Genomic DNA, 21,438 nt, shown 5'->3' on the forward strand with positions numbered 1-21,438 from the left:
GGGTGGTACCTGGTGGGTTCATTAATAATTTGGGTGAGATTGAGGGCGTCAAGCTTGGATTGTAGTATGGCTGGGGTGTTAAGCATGTCCCAGTTTAGGTAACCTAGTAGCACGAGCTCTGAAGATAGATGGGGGGCAATCAGTTCACATATGGTGTCCAGAGCACAGCTGGGGGCCTAGGGTGGTCTATAGCAGGCGGCAACGGTGAGAGACTTGTTTTTAGAGAGATGGATTTTTAAAAGTAGAAGTTCAAATTGTTTGGGTACAGACCTGGCCTGTGCCATTAAACCCCTACAACTCATCCAGAACGCCGCAGCCCGTCTGGTGTTCAACCTTCCCAAGTTCTCTCACGTCACCCCGCTCCTCCGCTCTCTCCACTGGCTTCCAGTTGAAGCTCGCATCCGCTACAAGACCATGGTGCTTGCCTACGGAGCTGTGAGGGGAACGGCACCTCCGTACCTTCAGGCTCTGATCAGGCCCTACACCCAAACAAGGGCACTGCGTTCATCCACCTCTGACCTGCTGGCCCCCCTACCTCTGAGGAAGCACAGTTCCCGCTCAGCCCAGTCAAAACTGTTCGCTGCTCTGGCACCCCTATGGTGGAACAAGCTCCCTCACGACGCCAGGACAGCGGAGTCAATCACCACCTTCCGGAGACACCTGAAACCCCACCTCTTTAAGGAATACCTAGGATAGGTAGGATATAGTAACCCTTCTAACCCCCCCCCTCAAAAAAAAAAATCACCTAGCAACCGCACCAAGCGGTGATTTGTGAAGCAACTGCAAGCCCTCTTCACACATTTACAGCCTCATGATGTTACCAGGCAGGCCCAAGCTCCATCCCACCAAACAGGCTGAAATTTGAGGCAGTCTTTTCAAACAGCTCTTACACTAAAAGGGCAATATCATTTTCACAATATTATTTCAACAGTGTGGAAATATATACATCACAGGAAAATCACATTTCTGACTGCACTGGGTTTTTAATATGTACGAAGAAAACCTCAATGACTTACAAATGGTGAACTAACAAAATGCATTTGGTTAAATAATAAGAAACATTTAGAAATGTTAATAGCAGTTTAAAAGGACTGCAATTCTAATGTCATCCTTTGATATATCAACAGTACAATGCACCCGGCTCATCATTTCAGTGAACAATATTTCACAATTCATGAGGTACTATAGCACCCCAGCAGCAGCCCCTGTGGACTCTCCAAAGGCCAGAAACCTGTGCAGCTTAAATTCAAAGTCTATGGGCTGCTCCTGAGGAGCTCTGTACTTCTTGGTCATAGTGGAGCCCAGGTAGGAGATAAGCTCACAATTCTCCTCAAATGACGCCAGCTTCTTTTTGTACTTCTGGCGGATGTAGTCCGAGTTCCTGGGGTTGAAGGCTGAGGAACGGAGAGAGGGATGGAGGGAATAGGGAGGGAGCACAGGATGAAAGAATGGACAAGCAAGATAATGCAGAGTCAAATTATAATCCGAGACCAATGCACTGCAATGATAGCATGACCAGGGACCATGTGACATTATGGTGATGACAAACTTGGGTGTGTGAAGAGCCCTAAGGCTCATCTCAAGGATTTTTACATACCTTTTAAATAAAAGGCTAGATAATGGAGTGCCGATCTCTTCGGACTGAGGTAGGGGAACTTTGGTTTGAGACAACCGACGGCCGTCAGAGCTTTAATGATAGATCTTGCCACGCCCTGATATGGAACACACAACCTCTGGTCAACATACAGTATGTCACATGCACTGTAGTGTAAACACACTTCAGCTATTTTTATTCAGATTAAGTCCTTCCAGTAATTACATCCAGAGTGCCTCCCGGTGTGTTTGAGCCTCAGTCTCACCTGTTCCATGTAGCCTAGCATGGGCAGGGAGGTGAGCTGCACAGGCTCACTCATAGGAGGCAGCTTGTCGGGCAGCTTCTGGTTCCAATAGGTCTCAGGTAACCTGAGAGGAGGAGCAAGGAGTTGGAAGAGAACTGATTTGGGTTACCTTACAATATTCAAATTGATAGTTTGAGATCACACCAGGTTCATTGCATCAGTCTATTACTGACCTCAGAAACCTGTCCTGTTTCTGTTCGTTCTCGAAAATGTAGATTTTTTCCCGATATTCCACAGAGTACTCCACGCTTCCACGAACGAGGGCCTCATACCTGAGGAGAGTTTCAAACTAAAATCAATACATCTCAATGGCACTAACATGAAACGGAATCAACTGAGAGCCTATAGCAAGCAGCCTGTCTGGGAGGTAGGATGAGAGCATCAATCTGTGACGTTGTAAGTTTGGACCCAGGTGCAGAGAAGAGACCAGATGAGGAATCAGTGGTTAAGGATAAACATAATACTTTACTGAGAACCGGTAGACGCAGGATCACAGTACACTTGAAAAAACAAACACTAAGTCTCAAACTCAGGAAACAAACGCACACGGTAAACAATTCAAGCTTTTGCAAAGGACCACAGAAAACACCTCTTAACAGAGACACAATCATCCAATAAAAGTCTCTAGGACGGTCTCTGCCGCCTTCTGGTGCAAGGAAGAACCATGACACAATCACAACAGGTCCGTGAGAGCAAGTTTGCTCTGATCAAGTTTTTAAATACTTAAGGCCAAACAAATGTATTTAAATGTTTAACGAATTCCCCTCTTCGCTTTTCTCATAAACATTTTTATTATAATAAATCAGGAAAATTGCTGAACTATGCATCTTATATTCTCTCTAAGAGGTTAAAATATCTTGAATAGGTTGTTGGGTGTTGAACTAAGGTCACTATAGTATATTAAGAAGAAGGTCAACTTTTTTTGTTTTTTTTGTTAGCTCAATCGCCTCACTTTTCGAAAAATGTAATCCGTTAAACTTTTAATTACATTTCTATGGCCTTATACATTTAAATAACTTAACATATACAGTTGAAGTCGGAAGTTTACATACACTTAGGTTGGAGTCATTAAAACTCATTTTTCAACCACTCCACAAATTTCTTGTTAACGAACTATAGTTTTGGCAAGTCGGTTAGGACATCTACTTTGTGCATGACACAAGTAATTTTTCCAACAATTGTTTACAGAAAGATTATTTCACTTATAATTCACTGTATCACAATTCCAGTGGGTCAGAAGTTTACATTTTTTTTAAATTTGATTTCACCTTTATTTAACCAGGTAGGCCAGATAAAGCAAAGCAGTGCGACAAAAACAACAACAGAGTTACACATAAACAAATGTACAGTCAATAACACAAAAGAAAAGAAAAATAGAAAGATCTATGTACAGTGTGTGCAAATGTAGAAGACTAGGGAGGTAGGCAATAAATAGGCCATAGAGGCGAAAATAATTACAATTTAGTATTAATACTGGAGTGATATATGTGAAGATGATGATGTGCAAGAAGAGATACTGGGGTTCGGGCATCAATCGGTTGAAGAGCATGCACTTAGTTTTTGTAGCATTTAAAAGCAGTTGAAGGCCACGGAAGGAGTGTTGTATGGCGTTGAAGCTTGTTTGGAGGTTTGTTAGCACAGTGTCCAAAGAAGGGCCAGATGTATACAGAATGGTGTCTTCTGCGTAGAGGTGGATCAGAGAATCACCAGCAGCAAGAGCGATATCATTGAAATTTACAGAGAAAAGAGTTGGCCTGACAATTGAGCGCTGTGGCACCCCCATAGAGATTGCCAGAGGTCCGGACAACAGGCCCTCCGATTTGATACACTGAACTCTATCTGAGAAGTAGTTGGTGAACCAGGCGAGGCAGTCATTTGAGAAGCCAAGGCTATTGAGTCTGCCGATAAGAATACGGTGATTGACAGAGTCAAAAGCCTTGGCCAGGTCGATGAAGACGGCAGCACAGTACTGTCTTTTATCAATGGCGATTATGATATCGTTTAGGACCTTGAGCGTGGCTGAGGTGCACCTATGACTAGCTCAGAAACCAGATTGCATAGTGGAGAAGGTACGGTGGGATTCGAAATGGTCGTGATCTGTTTATTAACTTGGATTTCGAAGATTTTAGAAAGGCAGGGCAGGATGGATATAGGTCTATAATTGTTTGGGTCTAAGGTGTCTCCCCTTTGAAGAGGGGGATGACCGCAGCAGCTTTCCAATCTTTGGGGATCTAGACAATAAGAAAGAGGTTGAATAAGCTAGTAATAGGGGTTGCAACAATTTCTGCGGATAATTTAGAAAGAGAGGGTCCAGATTGTCTAGCCCGGCTGATTTGTAGGATAAAGATTTTGCAACTCTCATTTGGATGAAGGAGAAGCGGGGGGAGTTTGGGCAAGTTGCTGCAGGGGGTGCTGAGGTGTTGGCCAGGGTAGGGGTAGGCAGGTGGAAAGCATGGCCAGCTGTGGAAAAATGCTTATTGAAATGATCGATTATCGTAGATTTATAGGTGGTGACAGTGTTTCCTGTCCTCAGTGCAGTGGGCAGCTGGGAGGAGGTGCTCTTATTCTCCATGGACTTTACATTGCCCCAAAACGTTTTGGAATTAGTGCTACAGGAAGCAAATTTCTGTTTGAAAAAGCTAGCCTTAGCTTTCCTAACTGATTGAGTATATTGGTTCCTGACTTCCCTGAAGAGCTGCATATCGCGGGGGCTATTTGATGTTAATGCAGAACGCCACAGGATGTTTTTGTGCTGGTCAAGGGCAGTCAAGTCTGGAGTAAACCAAGTGCTGTTCTTAGTTCTACATTTTTTTGAATGGGGAATGCTTATTTAAGATGGAGAGGAAAGCACTTTTAAAGAGCAAACAGACATCCTCTACTGACGGGATGAGGTCAATATCCTTCCAGGATACCTGGGCCAGGTCGGTTAGAAAGGCCTGCTCGCTGAAGTGTTTTAGGGAGCGTTTGACAGTGATGAGGGGTGGTCGTTTGACCGCGGACCCATTACACACGCAGGCAATGAGGCAGTGATCGCTGAGATCCTGGTTGAAGACAGCAGAGATGTATTTAGAGGGCAAGTTGGTCAGGATGATATCTAAGAGGGTGCCCATGGTTAAGGATTTTGGGTTGTACCTGTTAGGTTCCTTGATAATTTGTGTGAGATTGAGGGCATCTAGTTTAGATTGTAGGACGGCCGGGGTGTTAAGCAAGTCCCAGTTTAGGTCACCTAACAGTACGAACTCTGAAGATAGATGGTGGCAATCAATTCACATAAGGTGTCCAGGGCACAGCTGGGGTCTATAACAAGCGGCAACGGTGAGAGACTTGTTTCTGGAAAAGTTGATTTTTAAAAGAAGAAGCTCGAATTGTTTGGGCACAGACCTGAATAGTATGACAGAACTCTGCAGACTATCTCTGCAGTAGATTGCAACTCCTCCCCCTTTGGCAGTTCTATCTAATCGGAAAATGTTATAGTTAGGGATAGACATTTCAGGATTTTAGGTGGCCTTCCTAAGCCAGGATTCAGACACGGCTAGGACATCCAGGTTGGCGGAGTGTGCTAAAGCAGTGAATAAAACAAACTTAGGGAGGAGGCATCTAAGTTGACTGTGTCTTTTAAACAGCTTGGAAAATTCCAGAAAATTATGTCATGCTTTAGAAGCTTCTGATAGGCTAATTGACATCATTTGAATCAATTGGAGGTGTACATGTGGATGTATTTCAAGGCCTACCTTCAAAGAGTGCCTCTTTGCTTGACATAATGGGAAAATCAAAAGAAATCAGCCAAGACCTCAGAAAAAAATTGTAGACCTCCACAAGTCTGGTTCATCCTTGGGAGCAATTTCCAAATGCCTGAAGGTACCACGTTCATCTGTACAAACAATAGTATGCAAGTATAAACACCATGGGTCCACACAGCCGTCACACCGCTCAGGAAGGAGACGCATTCTGTCTCCTAGAGATGAACGTACTTTGGTGTGAAAAGTGCAAATCAATCCCAGAACAACAGCAAAGGACCTTGTGAAGATGCTGGAGGAAACGGATACAAAAGTATCCATATCCACAGTAAAACGAGTACGATATCGACAACCTGAAAGGCCGCTCAGCAAGGAAGAAACCACTGCTCCAAAACCACCATAAAAAAGCCAGACTACGGTTTGCAACTGCACATGGGGACAAAGATCCTACTTTTTGTAGAAATGTCCTCTGGTCTGAAACAAAAATAGAACTGTTTGGTCATAATGACCATAGTTATGTTTGGAGGAAAAAGGGGGAGGCTTGCAAGCCTCCCAACCGAAGAACACCATCCCAACCGTGAAGCACGGTGGTGGCAGCATCATGTTGTGGAGGTGCTTTGCTGCAGGAGGGACTGGTGCACTTCACAAAATAGATGGCATCATGAGGTAGGAAAATTATGTGGATATATTGAAGCAATATGTCTAGACATCAGTCAGGAAGTTAAAGCTTGGTCGCAAATAGGTCTTCCAAATGAACAATGACCCCAAGCATACTTCCAAAGTTGTGGCAAAATGGCTTAAGGATAACAAAGTCAAGGTATTGAAGTGGCCATCACAAAGCCCTGACCTCAATCCCATAGAAGATTTGTGGGCAGAACTGAAAAAGCGTAGGTGAGCAAGGAGGCCTACACACCTGAATCAGTTACACCAGCTCTGTCTGGAGGAATGGGCCAAAATTCACCCAACTTATTTTTGGAAGCTTGTGGAAGGCTACCTGAAACGTTTGGTCCAAGTTAAACAATTTAAAGGCAATGCTACCAAATACTAATTGAGTGTATGTAAACTTCTGACCCATTGGGAATGTGATGAAAGAAATAAAAGCTGAAATAAATAATTCTCTCTACAATTATTCTGACATTTCACATTCTTAAAATAAAGTGGTGATCCTAACTGACCTAAGACAGGGAATTTGTACTAGGATTAAATGTCAGGAATTGTGAGAAACTTAGTTTAAATGTATTTGGCTAAAGTGTATGGAAGCTTCCGACTTCAACTGTACCTAATTACTGGCATATTCCAAACTTGAGACCTCTTTAAAAACCCAGAGACCTACAGAGAACCCATGCACCCCTGTGCCAGCATTGAAGAAGACTGGTACTATAATGAATAGATAGGAGTAAAGCCAGTGTGTTGGGTACCTCTGCCTCCCATCCAGGTAGGTGACTGGGCAGTAGCCCTTCATCTCCACCTGCTTGGGGAACCTGGCCTTCACCTGACCGGCCGTCAGCTTCTTGGGCAACATTTGGGGAGGGGGGAGAGCGTGGGGGCAGCCCGGGATCACAAACTGTTCTGGAGTCTCAAGGAAGAGCTTTTGTAGATAGGGGTACAAGGCAAAATCATTTTACCTCTGTTAATAGTTCCTGTGATGTAATAATATACATTGTACCTTTTAACAACAGATCTCAAAGAGCACTTTACACACATTATATGCAGGTAAGTCACCAAATCATTGATGACTGTCACCAGGTATGAGACCCACCTCCAGGTACTCCCGAGAGCACATCTTGTAATAGTGTCCCCTGAACTCAGCTGCCAGCTCCAGAGATGTAGTGAGAGAACAATCCACCAGGTGGAGATGGAGGGCGAGGCTGACAGGGCAGTAATAGCTAAACTCACCCAGCCGAGACTTTAGCTCCTTTGGTGTGATGCACAGCCTGTCGATGCTAGCTGCATGGCCTGTAGGGGCCAGGGTCAAAGACATATGAGATTGCTGCTGAACAAAAAAATTAATTATTTCAAAGATTTTACTGAGTTACAGTCCATATGAGGAAATAAATGTATTAGGCCATAATCTATGGATTTCACATGACTGGGAATACAGAAATGCATCTGTTGGTGCACAGAAACCTTAAAAGACAAGGGCCTCACAATGGGCCTCAGGATCTCATCACAGTCATTATGTGCATTCAAACTAACATTGATAAAATCAATTGTGTTTGTTGTCCTTAGCTTATGCCTGCCCATACCATAACGCTACCGGCACCATGGGCCACTCTGTTTACAACGTTGACATCAGCAAACAGCTCACCCACACAACGCTATACACGTGGTCTGTGGTTGTGAGGCCGATTGGACATACTGCCAAATTGTCTAAAACAAGTTTGAAGGCGGCTCATGGTAGATAAATTAACATTCAATTCTCTGGCAACAGCTCTGGTGGACATTCCTGCAGTCAGCATGCCAATTTCATGCTCACTCAAAACTCTATGGCATTGTGTTGTGTGGCAAAACTGCACATTTTAGAGTGGCCATTTATTGTCCCCAGCACAAGGTGCACCTGTGTAATGATCATGCTGTTTAATCAGCTTCTTGATATGCCACATCTGTCAGGTAGATTTTTACCTTGGCAAAGGCAAAATGCTCACTAACAGGGATGTAAACAAATATGTGTACAAAATTTGAAAGAAATAAGCTTTTCGTGCATAATTTATGGAACATAATTACCAAAGTGAACAGGCTTTTTTCTATTTTCTCTCTAGACTGCATATATTACCGGTGCGTATTTTCTCCAGGTAGGTGTGGATGTGTCTCATGCTCATGCGGGCCTCATCCAGGATTCTGTTCCAGACCCACCACTTGGACTTGTGTCCATCCACAGAGACCCAGTTCTGGTACTGCTGCTGGTAGTGCTGCCTCACCGCCTCCACCTCACGCTTGAAATTAGAGTTACGGATGTTCAGGATCTGGGGGCTGTCATGCATCAGGTGGGGCCTGCCAGGGGAGGGGGGATAATTAAGTGACAGTTTACGCCAAAATGATAACAAGATGAATCCATGTCCCAGGTCATCTGTTGCGTAGATGCAGCTACATGCCCTAAATCTTAAATGAATGGGAAGCATAGACACTGTTAAAGTTTATTAATTTCAGGATGTGCCGAACTTTCCCATTCATTTGAGAATGATGCATATAGCTGGATGTACAGTACACAACAGTTTTGTCCTCTCTGGTAGGGCCATCTAGTGCCACCCCTCTGACCTGTTGGGTTTCATCTTGTCACTGAGGCCTCTCTTTAGCACCTCCACGGTGTCCAGCTGCAGCTCCACCACAAGCACTGGGATAATGCTTCGAGCCTCCATCAAATCAGCCTGCTCACGCGTCATAGGGAAGCCATCCAACACGTACCTGAGATAGGGAAGAAAATACAGTCAATAGAATATGTCATGGAAATAGAATGAATAGCCTAGTCAACCTTCTGGTTGGCATACAATGAAATGTTGCTTTTGGTCTGTTCAATACAACCTTTTTCCAGCTTTTGATTGGTCTGCATGGATCACCAAATTACCATCTCACTGGGACTTACTGACTTTTAACATTTTATGACATCATTCAGAATGAAGCCAGACATTAGAAAGGGGGAAATTGAACACTGCCTCTATATTTCAGCCAAGGTTAGCGGCCTTACCCTCTGGTGCTGCAGACCAGGCTCATGAGGGCTACCTCCAGACACTGGATAGCCAATTCATCTGGCAAGGTGTGACCCTGGGAGAGGTGCTTCATCATCTGGATGGCCAGCTCTGTCCTACCCTGGCTGGCCAGCACAGTCCGCATCACGTCCCCAATGGACAGACGAGTCAGGCTGTACTCATGGGCAAACATCCTCGCCACTGCACAACACATATAGATAAGGGTGTGTACTCTGTTTGGGTGAGCTGATGTACAGCTGGATTGGCAGAACTGGCCTGAGATGGTCTTAAATCTAAGTTGGTGTTGAAGAGAATCAAATCCTAATGCATTGTTTGACAAGTTACAGTAAAGTGAGTTTTAGTGCATTCATAGAGGAGGAGTTTAGGAATCAAATAAACATATTGCAAACAATCCTTACAAAAAGTGAATTACATTCACTTACAACAGAGCTAAATTTGTGATGAGAACAGTGGTGTAAAGTACTTAAGTAAAAATACTGAAGTAGTACTTAAGTCGTTTTTTGGGGTATCTGTACTGTACTTTACTATTTATATTTTTTACAATTTTTACTTCACTTCATTCCTAAAGAAAATGATGTACTTTTTACTCCATATATTTTCCCTGACACCAAAAAGTACTCATTACATTTTGAATGCTTAGCAGGATAGGAAAATTGCCTAATTCACACAGTTATCAAAAGAACATCCCTGGTCATCCCTACTGCCCCTGATCTGGCAGACTCACTAAACACATGCTTCATTTGTAAATGATGTCTGAGTGTTGGAGCATGCCCCTGGCTATACATAAATAAATAAAAAACTAGAAAATTATGCCGTCAGGTTTGTTTAATATAAGGAATTTTAAATTATTTGTACTTTTACTTTTGATACTTAAGTTTATTTTAGAAATTACATTTACTTTTGATACTTAAGTATATTTAAAACCAAATATTTTAGACTTTTACTCAAGTAGTATTTTACTGGGTGACTTTCCCTTTTACTTTAGTCATTTTCTATCAAGGTATCTTAACTTTTACTCAAGGATAACAATTGGTTACTTTTTCCACCACTGGATGAGAACTTGTGTAATATGCCTCTATGTGTTGTGAACTCTGACCTGTGGTTTTGCCTGACTTGGGGGGTCCGATGATGACCAGTTTGATGGGAAGGGAGGGGTTGGGTTTGGGCTGCTTCAGGTACTTGATGGGGTTGAGGATGAAGGTGTTCCTCGTCTCCTTGGAGGCGAAGAAGTAGATGAACTGGTGGAAGAGCACGGGGTAGGATGTGTTCAGGGGACCCTGCACTGGCTGGATCAGGTCTCCCTCTGTGTACTAAAAGAGGAACACGTGGGATCTGCTATCAGTCACATCACAACATACAGGGATAAACAGAAAGTTAGTAGAAGATAAAAACCATTTAGCACACTATGAAGAAGTCCACATCCACTGAATTAAATGGATTGGGATTTGAATAGAGAGAGTGTGGGTATGTCCCGGTTTATACTGACCTTGACTGGGTCCCAGCAGCCGAAGAAGCTGTTATACTTGAAGGAGTAGCAGAGCAGCTTGCGGGCCAGGGTATAGCTGATGGGCTGGCACTTGTGGAAGTGGGCCTCCCTGTTGGTCACCAGAGGCTGAACCTTCTGAAGCAGCTGGTAGCGCACGATCCTGGGCTTACGGCCACCGTTGATGGTCAGCTTAGGGATCTGGTTTTCATCCAGGAGTTCCTGAACAACAAACAAACAAACATACAAGTAAATAATCACATACTAAGATGGGGGGGAGGGGGTCTGTGGGAGAGTCAGACAATTATTTAAAGAAAATGTGCAGGGTGACAAATGGAAGGCGAGGAGGAAAAAGTATGTCTTCAGTTATGGAGGCTAACCTTCTCTAATTGATAAGATGAAGTCACAGTTATTATTATTTTTATGCTTTTGTAATTGAACTAAATTACACCTTGTCTTTTGTACTCAGTACTGTTACCCAGTGTATATAGCCAAGTTATCGTTACTCATTGTGTATTTATTCCTTGTGTTATTATTTTTCACATTTTCTCTCTGCATTGTTGGGAAGGGCCCATAAGTAAGCATTTACCTGTTGTTTACGAAGCATGTGACAAATAAAATGTGATTGGATTTCTAATGGCACTTTGGGTTACAAATGTATTATTATTATTATTATTATAAACTATATTAAGGCCTGTTCATAGCTGGACAGTATGTGTGTCTCTGTACCATCATCCTAGTAAAGTTGGCGTCGTCTGTTTCGAAGCGTTCCCCGATCTCCATCTCCAGCCTCTCCTCAGCAGCCGCTTCTGTCTCCTCATCCTCCCCATCATCCTCCTCGTCCAGAGTAAACTCCTCAATCAGCATGGCTTCGATCTCCTCCATCCCCTCCTCTTCCTCATCAAACTCCTCCTCATCCTCCTCATCCTTCACCTGGCACACAGAGAGAGACTGTAAGGAACAGTGGATGACAGTCCCTACCTATCAGTGTCTAATCATAAACTCTTCCCAAACTAATATAGCATAGACCCATATCAGCCTCAAAGAGTCACAGCATCTGTGCTTGTGACAAAGAAGGACTACCTTTGCAGCTGGTTGCTTTGAGGCATGCTCTGCCATGAGCTCAGCCCTCCTCCGGGTGATGGCCTCCTCCTGCATCAACAGAAAGAGATAGATGGTGGGGGATATATATATATATATATATATGAGAGGAGGGGGTTTGGAGAAGGATAGAGAGGAGGGGGGGAAAATAGTGAGAGTGTGTTAACATGACCTCTAACACCTGCCTTGAGCATTGAGCCTCTCTACTTTCTCCACCTTCTCCCCCACTTGGCTCCCTGTTCTGAAGCCCTAGTCATCCATCTGCCCTGCTCTCCTCTCACCCGTAGTTTGTGGCGTAGCTCCCTGACTTGTCTCAGCTGTTCTCTCCTGCGGTCACGGCGTTCTCTCCAGCTGGCTAGGCGGGGGGGCAGCAGGCGCCGCACGACATCTCTCACGTCCACCGTCATGACCACGGCTGCGTCCGGGAACAGCCGGCGCTCCACCATGAAGGACACGTCCTCAGGGTTCTGGGGGAAACCCTCCAGGATGAACCCTTTCGATCTGGGGTAGGGAGGGGGGTGCAGCAAATCAGTCAAGATGGGAAGTCAGTGGGCGAGAGTGCCTTGTGTGTCAAGATGAGTCTGTGTGTGTGTGTGTGTGTGTGTGTGTGTTAGGGAAATGTCTTGGTACTTGTATGGCTCCTGGTCCCAGAACTGTGGCAGCATCATCTCCATGATCTCCTGAGGCAGAGGCTCTCCATCAAACAGATAGGACTTAATTGCCTCCTCTTCGTCACTCAGCCCCACCTCCTGCTAGCAACATACACAGCAACACAGATAGCCCACCATTCAATCCCTGGGGAGCAAGCTGCAATACTGCACCATAACAACTGTGATATGTGACAGTATCATATCCTTTACCTCTGCTGCTGGGGCTTCCTCTGGGCTGTCCTTCCCACTGTGTTTTTCCTCCTCGTCCATAGAGGGCACTGCTGCCCCTCCCTGTGCCTGCAGCAGAAGGGCTTCCAGGTCCTCAGGGGGCTCCTCTGGGGGCTCCACCTCATCAGAGTAGGGCACACGGGCCTGGGTCTTCCCCAGGATCAGCTCCTGCAGGCACTCCCTGAACTGGATGTGAAAAACCCCCAGTTGCTCCGCCAGCCATTTCCCGTGGGTGGTCTTATCAGAGCCCCTCGTACCCAGCAGGAAGACTCTCAGAGCTGGAGCCTGGGATGGGGACGAAGAGGAGGAAGAGTGATAGAATATGGGGGTCAAGTGAAATCATTATTTTATCATGGATTCACTTGTCTTAGCTATTTGGTCATTTCAGACATTCATAGATTCAATTGTTCAACAAGTTATCCAGTAGCTCTTACTTCCTCACTGTTTCTCTCTGTCACTCTTCCCCTCTGTTTCTCCCTCCCTCCCTCCCTCCCTCCCTCCTCTCCTACCTGCAATAGCTGTGTGTGTGAGACGTATGTCTCGGGGCTCAGTAAGAAGCGGTCCCTGGCCTCAGTACTAGAGAAGTAGTAGGCTTTCTCTCTGTACTTGGCAGCATATTCATCCAGACATGGGATCAGTGCCCCGTTCTCTTTCAGGGACACGGGACAGAAGTGTTGGGTGTCCCCCATCACCCTCTTAGACACTGCCTCCTCCTGGATACAAGAGGGAGAGAGGGTATGTCGTTAAAATGTTACAGAAAAACAGCAGTATGGGATGATGGTAAACAGACATGGACGGGATGTTTTTGGTTAGAATATGCTCTCTCTAATTCTCTCTTTCTTTCTCTCTCTCGGAGGACCTGAGCCCTAGGACCATGCCTCAGGACTACCTGGCTTGATGACTCCTTGCTGTCCCCAGTTCACCTGGCCGTGCTGCTGCTCCAGTTCCAACTGTTCTGCCTGCGGCTATGGAACCCTGACCTGTTCACCGGACGTGCTACCTGTCCCAGACCTGCTGTCCCAGACCTGCTGAAACCCTGACCTGTTCACCGGACGTGCTACCTGTCCCAGATCTGCTGTTTTCAACTCTCTAGAGACAGCAGGAGCGGTAGAGATACTCTCAAAGATCGGCTATGAAAAAGCCAACTGACACTTACTCTTGTGTTGCTGACTTGTTGCACCCTCGACAACTACTATGATTATTATTATTTGACCATGCTGGTCATTTATGAACATTTGAACATCTTGGCCATGTACTGTTATAATCTCCACCCGACACAGCCAGAAGAGGACTGGCCACCCCTCATAGCCTGGTTCCTCTAGGTTTCTTCCTAGGTTTTGGCCTTTCTAGGGAGTTTTTCCTAGCCACCGTGCTTCTACACCTGCATTGCTTGCTGTTTGGGGTTTTAGGCTGGGTTTCTGTACAGCACTTTGAGATATCAGCCGATGTAAGAAGGGCTATATAAATAAATTTGATTTGATTTAGAATACCTATACTGTGAAGTCTGAAGCAATTGTATTTTCAGCTACAGTGCATTTAATTGGAGAATGTGTACAAGAAATGTGTAAGGTCTAAATTGCCAACTACTATACGTCATTAGTGGGTTTCTCCATGTAGGACGTACGTCTGTCTCCTGTTCCTCCTCTTCCTCTGCCTCCTCAGGTTTCTCCAGCTCAGCCAAGGCCTGAGCATCCTCCTCCTCCTCATCCAGGTCTACTCCTGACAGCTCCCAGCCCACGTACTTAAAGGGCTCTTGGGAAAACACACATCAAGGTTATTAGGTACCTAAAGTGCCTTCAGAAAGTATTCACCCCCCTTGATTTTTTCCACATTTTGTTGTGTTACAGCCTATATTTTTTGTTACTGGCCTACACACAACACCCCATAATGTCAAAGTGGAATTATGTTTTTTGAAATGTTTACAAATTAATAAAAATTGAAAAGCTGAAATGTTTTGAGTCAATAAGTATTCAACCCCTTTGTTATGGCAAACCTAAATAAGTTCAAGAGTAAGCATTTGCTTAACAAGTCACATAATAAGTTGCATGGATTTACTCTGTGAGCAATAATAGTGTTTAACAGAGATGACTACCTCATCTCTGTACCCCACACATACAATTATCTGTAAGGTCCCTCAGTCGAGCAGTGAATTTCAAACACAGATTCAACCACAAGGACCAGGGAGGTTTTCCAATGTTTTGCAAAGAAGGGCACCTATTGGAAGATGGGTAAAAATAAAAAAGCAGACATTTGAATATTCCTTTGAGCAGGGTGGTTATTAATTACACTTTGGATGGTGTGTCAATACAGCCAGTCACTACAAAGATGCAGGTGTCTTTCCTAACTCAGTTGCTGAAGAGGAAGGAAACTATTCCACAATACTAACCTAATTGACAGAGTGAAAAGAAGGAAGGCTGTACAGAATACAAATATTCCAAAACATTCATCCTGTTTGCAACAAGGCACTAAAGTAAAACTGCAAAACATGTGGCAAAGCAATGAACTTTTTGTGTTGAATACAAAATGTTATATTCGGGGGGCAAATCCTATACAACACATTACTGAGTACTACTCTCCATATAGTGGTGACTGCATCATGTTATGGGTATGCTTGTAAACATTAATTAAGGACTGGGGAGTATTTCAGTATAAAAAATTAACAGAATCGAGCTAAGCACAGGAAAAATCCTTGAGGAAACCTGGTTTAGTCTGCTTTCCACCAGACACTGGGAGATGAATTCAACTTTCAGCAGGACAATAACTTAAAACACAAGGCCAAATCTACACAGGTGTTGCTTACCAAGAAGACAGTGAATGTTCCTGAGTGGATGAGTTACAGTTTTGACTTAAATCTACTATGGCAATACCTGAAAATGGTTGTCTAGCAATGATCAACAACCAATTTGACTGAGCTTGAAGAATTTTGAAGCATAATGGGCACATGTTGCACAATCCTGGTGCGGAGAGCTATTAGATACTTACCCAGAAAGACTCACAGCTGTAATCGCTGCCAAAGGTGCTTCTACAAAGTATTGACTCAGCGGTTTGAATACTTACGTAAATGAGATATTTAATTTTCAATACATTTGCAAAAATGTCTAAAAACATGTTTTCACTTTGTCATTATGGGGTATTGTGTGATTGTGAGAACTATGTGACGTATAGGTGAGAATATATACTTTTTAATTCATTTTGCATTCAGGCTCTAACACAACAAAATGTGAAATAAGTCAAGGACTATGAATACATTCTGAAGGTGCCTTATAACTCTGTCCTCTGCCACACTATTTGACCAAGCCAGTATAGTCACTCAACCTCAAACACTGCCATACTCTCAGTACCCTGACATACTCTCTTTTACCAGCACAAAAAACACACATGTACACACCCTGAGCCCCACACCCCCACCCCCTCCACCTACACAAACACCCTAAGCCGAAAACTCACTCTCCATGTGGAAGACCATCTCCTGAACCAGGTCCTCAGGGCTCTTGCCAGAGGTCTCCAGTACATTGTAGCTGCCTGTGATAGAGGACTCCATGCTCTCCCAGTCCATCACAAACTGCTTCAGCTGCAGCTTGAATGGGTTCATCTCTGGACCGTCTGGATAGCCTCTCTTCCACACTGCAGGCAGAGTCACCTCTGAAGAAAGAAAGAGAGAGAGCGAGAGAGATGGATGGGGGCAGGTGGCACTTTACATCAGAGATATAATAATCATCATCATCATATCACAAAACAAAACAATAAAAATGTTTTCACATTGCTCAGATGGTCATTGCTCAGTCTTACCTCCACCTTTTTTGCTGACGGTAGGTGGGCTTTTGTCAGCATCGTCTGCATCAGATTTGGCAGAGCCTTCTGCAAAGCAAATTAAGAGGATACATTGAAGATAGATATGAGTATACAAAAGCTGTGATCGTAGAAGGCAACATGATGTGAGAAGCATACCAGTAAGTCATGTTTTTGCGGATCGAGATCGAGAATGACAACATTTAGTTAAAATGGAACAGTACCCTCCACCTCCTCTTGCACTGCCTCCAGTTTGGCCTGAGGATCTGTTGGCTTAGGATCCTCCTCTGGGTCCTGCTGCATACGGTTTCTACAGAAGGTCACAAACACACATACAGCAAGATGAAACTGGCTAACACAACCATCCATGTTGGCTCCAACAATGCAGAGGACCAACACATCATTCCCCCTCCATTTTAGCTCTACTCACAAGGAATCTTGAGCCTCCTGGGCCTTCTTTTTCTGCTGTTCTTCAAGCATCTTGATTACCTTGTCAACCTCCTCCCTGTTCTGTTCATACATCCTCTTCAATACTACCCTACCTGCAACAGAAATATTCTACATTTGTATAGAACTACAAATATGGTAGTCTTCAGATGAACAATACAAAGGCATTACTATGGTAGTATTTGTAGTTGTGAGTTGTAGTTTCTCCCACCTTCCCCATCGTTGTCTTTCAGGCAGAACAGGATATCGGGCATGATCCCATCGTGGAGATCCTGAATGGTGGCCAACTGGGACCTGTTCCTGGGAAAGTTGTCCAGCACCCACCCCCTCTTGATCTCTGAGTCTGCATCGGCCATCTCAATCTGGAATACTCATTTGATAGAGAACATCAATGCCATTCCACAAGGCATAGCTTTTTCAATTTGGAAGGATACTGTGCACACGTTCAACTATTTAATCTTCACGGTAATTAATTGACTTGACTTCAGACAAACCTCTCTGATGTGATTCTCCAGCACCTCTGCATACAGGTCCAGAGAGGGCGGGGTGACAACCTGCTCCACCTCCTTTAAAGCCTCCTCCACGATGGCCTGTACATCTGGGTGCTCCTCTGTCACCTCCATCATCACTGTATCCCAGCAGCAGCAGCAACAAAAACGACACCTCAGCAGACAGTCAAACAGAGAAACTGACACGTAGTGGGAGTGTATGGTTGTGTTGCTCACCTTCCTCAGTCTGTTCACTCGAGGAGTGGGTTGTGGATGTTGCTGTGGGATGACATCAGAATCACCAGTTAGACTAGATGTGTATGTCTATTAGGCAGCACTTACCTGTTTGTTGGTTAGAGTCTGATTTACTCACCTGAATCATTGTCATCAGACTCCTCCTCACTGATGTTGGATCTCATGTTTACTGCAGGAAGTCCACATTTGATTACATTTTACTAAATGCTCATTCTATAAATGCTTTGCAGGTGACAACACAAGAAACCGAGCAAAGGATTGATACACTTTTTCACCATGCAATCATCATCATCATCATCATAATCATCCCATCACTCACTGGACCCGTGGGTGGCGTCCAGTTCCATCTTGACCTTTACCCTCTCGATAGCCATGAGGGTGGAGTCTCTCTTGACCTTCTCCAACATGTCCTGTTTGACCTTGGCGATGACTGGCTTCATCAAGACCTCCATGTCCACCACCTCTGCGCCGTAGTGCTGGGCCAGTAGGGCGCACAGCGTGCTCTTGCCTGCACATGGAGGCCCGATCACAGACACCTTGCAGGGCGGCCGCGGCATGGGGGGCAGGAGGTACCGCCGCGGGTTCAGCATGAACTTCCCCAAGGCCTCCTGGGACGACAGGATGTAGATTTTGTCCATGAACCTGAAGGGGAGCGGGGAAGGAAAGTTATTGGCTGGAATGTGTAGACACAAGCAACAGAGACACGCACACACACTCTCACTCACCTACTCACTCACTCACTCACTCACTCACTCACTCACTCACCCCACAGAGAACTCGGGTTTGCCCTTGATGATCTTGCCTTCCTTCAGGGCCACAGGGCAGGCTCTACACCAACGACTCCTCCTCCACCTGAACCCAGGGGCCACTGTCTTAGAGGAGGACATGGTCCGCAACAGCTCCTCCTGAGAGAGGACATCAGCACAGACAGTCAATGGCAGTTACTATCCCAGAGCATTGGGCTACCATAACCTGTTAACATTGTGCTAGCTAGCTACATTGCTTGTTGCTCAAGGACCATTGACTAATCTTACAATAATAGATCTGAGTTTAGGGTTTTCCACACAAACAGAAGCATAAGCGAGAGGCAGTAGCATGTCTGACCGTGTCAATCTCATCAGGCAGCTCTTCCTCGTCGATCTGGAGCAGCCGAAGGGGGACAGCAACCCTCCTCACTGCCATGGACTCCAGACGGAAGAGCACTGACTACACCATGGACAAAACCATAAACAACCAGCTCGTCAACCAGCAATTAAAACACAGAAGTCAGTCTTTAGCTACAGGGACAGTCACTGTGGTTAGTTGTAGAATGGCTAATGAAACTGCAGCCAACTCAAGGGTTTTCAATGTGACTAATGTATTGACAGAGGGCTAAGGGTTGCATTGCTTATTCCCTCAGAACGGGAACCCCTCTTTCCAAGAACCCCCTCTGATCCCACCATGAACAGTTCCTCAGGGTTTTTATTCCCATCCAGCTCAAACAGGTGCAGGGAAGCATGGTCTGCCATGTAGTCCTGGAAACAAACAGCATGTCAAACAGCATGTCGGTAGCCATGACAGTTAATCAGAACAGAGAACTGTGTCCATCTAGTAATACACTACATCTCTATCACTGATCAAGATAGAACACTTGGTGATGAGTCAACAAAGTGAATGGAGTTGTTGTCAGGAATTGGCAGCCATTTTAGGTGTGTCCTCTTCAGGCCTCAGTACGCTCACCTCTAGAGGTCTGAGAATGGTGTCCTTGTACAGGAGAACCCTGCGGTAGGCGTTCTCTGGGAAGTTTTCCTGCGCTCGCACCAGCTGGGTAATCATGTCCTTCTGCAGCTCGCGCTCCTCCACCTGATCAACAAATAAGCAACCGACTAAGTAAACAAACAAACAAATCACATAGAATAGAGTATAACAACATCTCCAATAAGGGTAGTATCAATCTGTTCATGCACCTCCTCTGCCTCCTCCAGCTCCCCTTCCTCCTCTTCCCCCTCATCCTCGTCTGTCTCATTCCTTTTCTTGGTGGTCTCTTTCTTCACAGGGTCCCACTGCTCCCTGAGGAACACCCTGCCTGTCTGGGGGTGCTGCCTCTGGCCCGCCAGGCGGTGGATCAGGTCCCTGTCCGCACACTGGGGATGGAACAGTTCAATAGAATAAGTGGATAGAAAAGTTCAACGCAATGAGGATACTTCAGGCCAAGGACAGTTTCAGGATTTTACTGTTATTTCACGGTCAAAGGTGTAGTGAAATAACAGCACAAGGCACAGTAAACACAAAGGTGTAGTGTTCATTCAGCAAAAGGCACAGTAAACTAACTCAAGGGAGAAGAAGATAACCTTGATGTTTATGATGAAATCGGGCGCCAGTCTCAGGTTCTTGATGAACTCAATCTGCTCCAGTATCTTCAGGTACTCCTCTGACATGGAGGGCAAGCAGCTCAGCACATAACCTGCCATACAACACAATACTGACATTTTCCTGAAACTGCACACACTTCAAACATACACAAAACATGCAGCACTGTGTTTAATCTAGTGAGTATAATGTAGTTAGGGATTAAGGAACAACGAAAGCAATGTCGATTAGGCTAGCAAAATTTGTTGAATTACCGTAGTGCTCGACCTCTGGTGACTTGAGCCTGTCCAGAATCAGCTGGACCACCATCTCTTCTGAGATACTTTTCCCTTCATTCAGAATCTCGAGAAGCTGAAACCATAAGATGGGTAGTTGAAAAGTCATTCATGTAAATCTGCTACTATACAGCAAATTGAGGCTGCACAGTGGCAACTCACCTCTACTCCTTGCGCTCTTTGATCATTGATGTGTTGGTTGAGCAATTCTGTGTCTGAAATGAATGTATAAAGATGTGTTCAGATACAGAAAAAGAGAACAGGGCATGATATTAGGAACAGGAAAACAGGTTGAGATAGATAGGGAATATTTACCATCAATCAAGACACACTTCCAGGACTGGGCTAATTTTGTGGCAAGAGTAGATTTGCCAACCCCCTGTATAGAATAACAATACAGTAGGTCAGTGTGTATGTGTGTGTGTGTGTGTGTGTGTGTGTGTGTGTGTGTGTGTGTGTGTGTGTGTGTGTGTGTGCATGTGTGTGTGAACCATATTGATAACTCACTGGCTTCCCAATAATGATGAAGCAGGTCGGTTTGGCAAGAAGAAGCTCAATCTCAGCTTCATCCTCAATGAGGTTGTCAACATAAGTGTTCATGACTGGGGTTTCTAGAACATTTGATGATACTTTCTCTGAAATATGCAATGACAAACAGCCATGAAAGAATGTTATCATTTCAAGCAGCTGACAAACAGCTGAAAAGGTTGTTGTAACTAACTGTCACAGGCAAACTCTAACCTGTTAGCTAACGTTAGTTTAGACAATTTTGAATACCCCTAGTACTACCTAGCAAGTGAGTGGTTTCAAAATACTGCAACGACATAAGCTAGCTAGCTACATTTGAAATGCCATTTAACTTACCATTTAATCATTTGCCATCTGTTTTATTAGGTACTCAAAACAAGTTAACCATGGTTATGTACCTGTTAACCATATAATTTTCTCATACCTAAACTTTGTTGAGCGAGCGTAACCATAGTAACCCGAGCCCGTACAAAGACTTTTTAAATCGCTTTATATCGCGTCCTTTT

The 21,438-nt window shown here is 44.7% G+C and overlaps 1 protein-coding gene across 3 annotated transcripts; it reads right to left on the reverse strand.

The window, feature by feature from the left end:
• Positions 1-973: 973 nt before the first annotated feature.
• Positions 974-21,398, reverse strand: ak9 (adenylate kinase 9). 3 transcript variants are annotated; one of them, XM_029737806.1, is made up of 38 exons: positions 21,269-21,398; positions 20,912-21,039; positions 20,720-20,783; positions 20,567-20,619; positions 20,384-20,480; positions 20,111-20,223; positions 19,727-19,903; positions 19,500-19,622; positions 19,220-19,294; positions 18,885-18,986; positions 18,546-18,685; positions 18,100-18,422; positions 17,899-17,949; positions 17,763-17,804; positions 17,532-17,665; positions 17,249-17,399; positions 17,021-17,132; positions 16,815-16,900; positions 16,591-16,659; positions 16,249-16,443; positions 14,426-14,553; positions 13,311-13,514; positions 12,784-13,086; positions 12,554-12,672; positions 12,205-12,424; positions 11,906-11,974; positions 11,552-11,755; positions 10,826-11,044; positions 10,436-10,649; positions 9,318-9,519; positions 8,891-9,037; positions 8,409-8,626; positions 7,395-7,591; positions 7,054-7,223; positions 2,072-2,170; positions 1,860-1,962; positions 1,598-1,712; positions 974-1,394 (listed from the first exon to the last, which is right to left on the reverse strand). In XM_029737806.1, exons 2-38 carry the CDS (start codon positions 21,002-21,004, stop codon positions 1,183-1,185), a joined length of 5,343 nt encoding a protein of 1,780 aa, XP_029593666.1. In that variant the 5' UTR covers positions 21,005-21,039; positions 21,269-21,398; the 3' UTR covers positions 974-1,182. The 3 variants fall into 3 exon arrangements, with proteins under 3 accessions (XP_029593666.1, XP_029593587.1, XP_029593742.1); XM_029737727.1 differs by having other exon boundaries at positions 12,554-12,675; XM_029737882.1 differs by lacking the exons at positions 974-1,394; positions 1,598-1,712 and having other exon boundaries at positions 1,906-1,993; positions 12,554-12,675.
• Positions 21,399-21,438: the final 40 nt, after the last annotated feature.

The sequence above is a fragment of the Salmo trutta genome, chromosome 1, assembly GCF_901001165.1.
Source record: "Salmo trutta chromosome 1, fSalTru1.1, whole genome shotgun sequence".
Taxonomy (NCBI): Eukaryota; Metazoa; Chordata; class Actinopteri; order Salmoniformes; family Salmonidae; genus Salmo; species Salmo trutta.

What these genes read in the sequence shown, in the direction of transcription:
- ak9 (XM_029737727.1), bottom strand. Translation starts at nt 21,004, where the DNA reads ATGAACACTTATGTTGACAACCTCATTGAGGATGAAGCTGAGATTGAG. An exon ending in CCATTCTCAGACCTCTAGAG is followed by an intron (nt 19,295 to 19,499) that starts GTGAGCGTACTG and finishes GTTTGTTTCCAG; the next exon opens with GACTACATGGCAGACCATGC. An exon ending in GAGTGAACAGACTGAGGAAG is followed by an intron (nt 17,666 to 17,762) that starts GTGAGCAACACA and finishes GCTGGGATACAG; the next exon opens with TGATGATGGAGGTGACAGAG.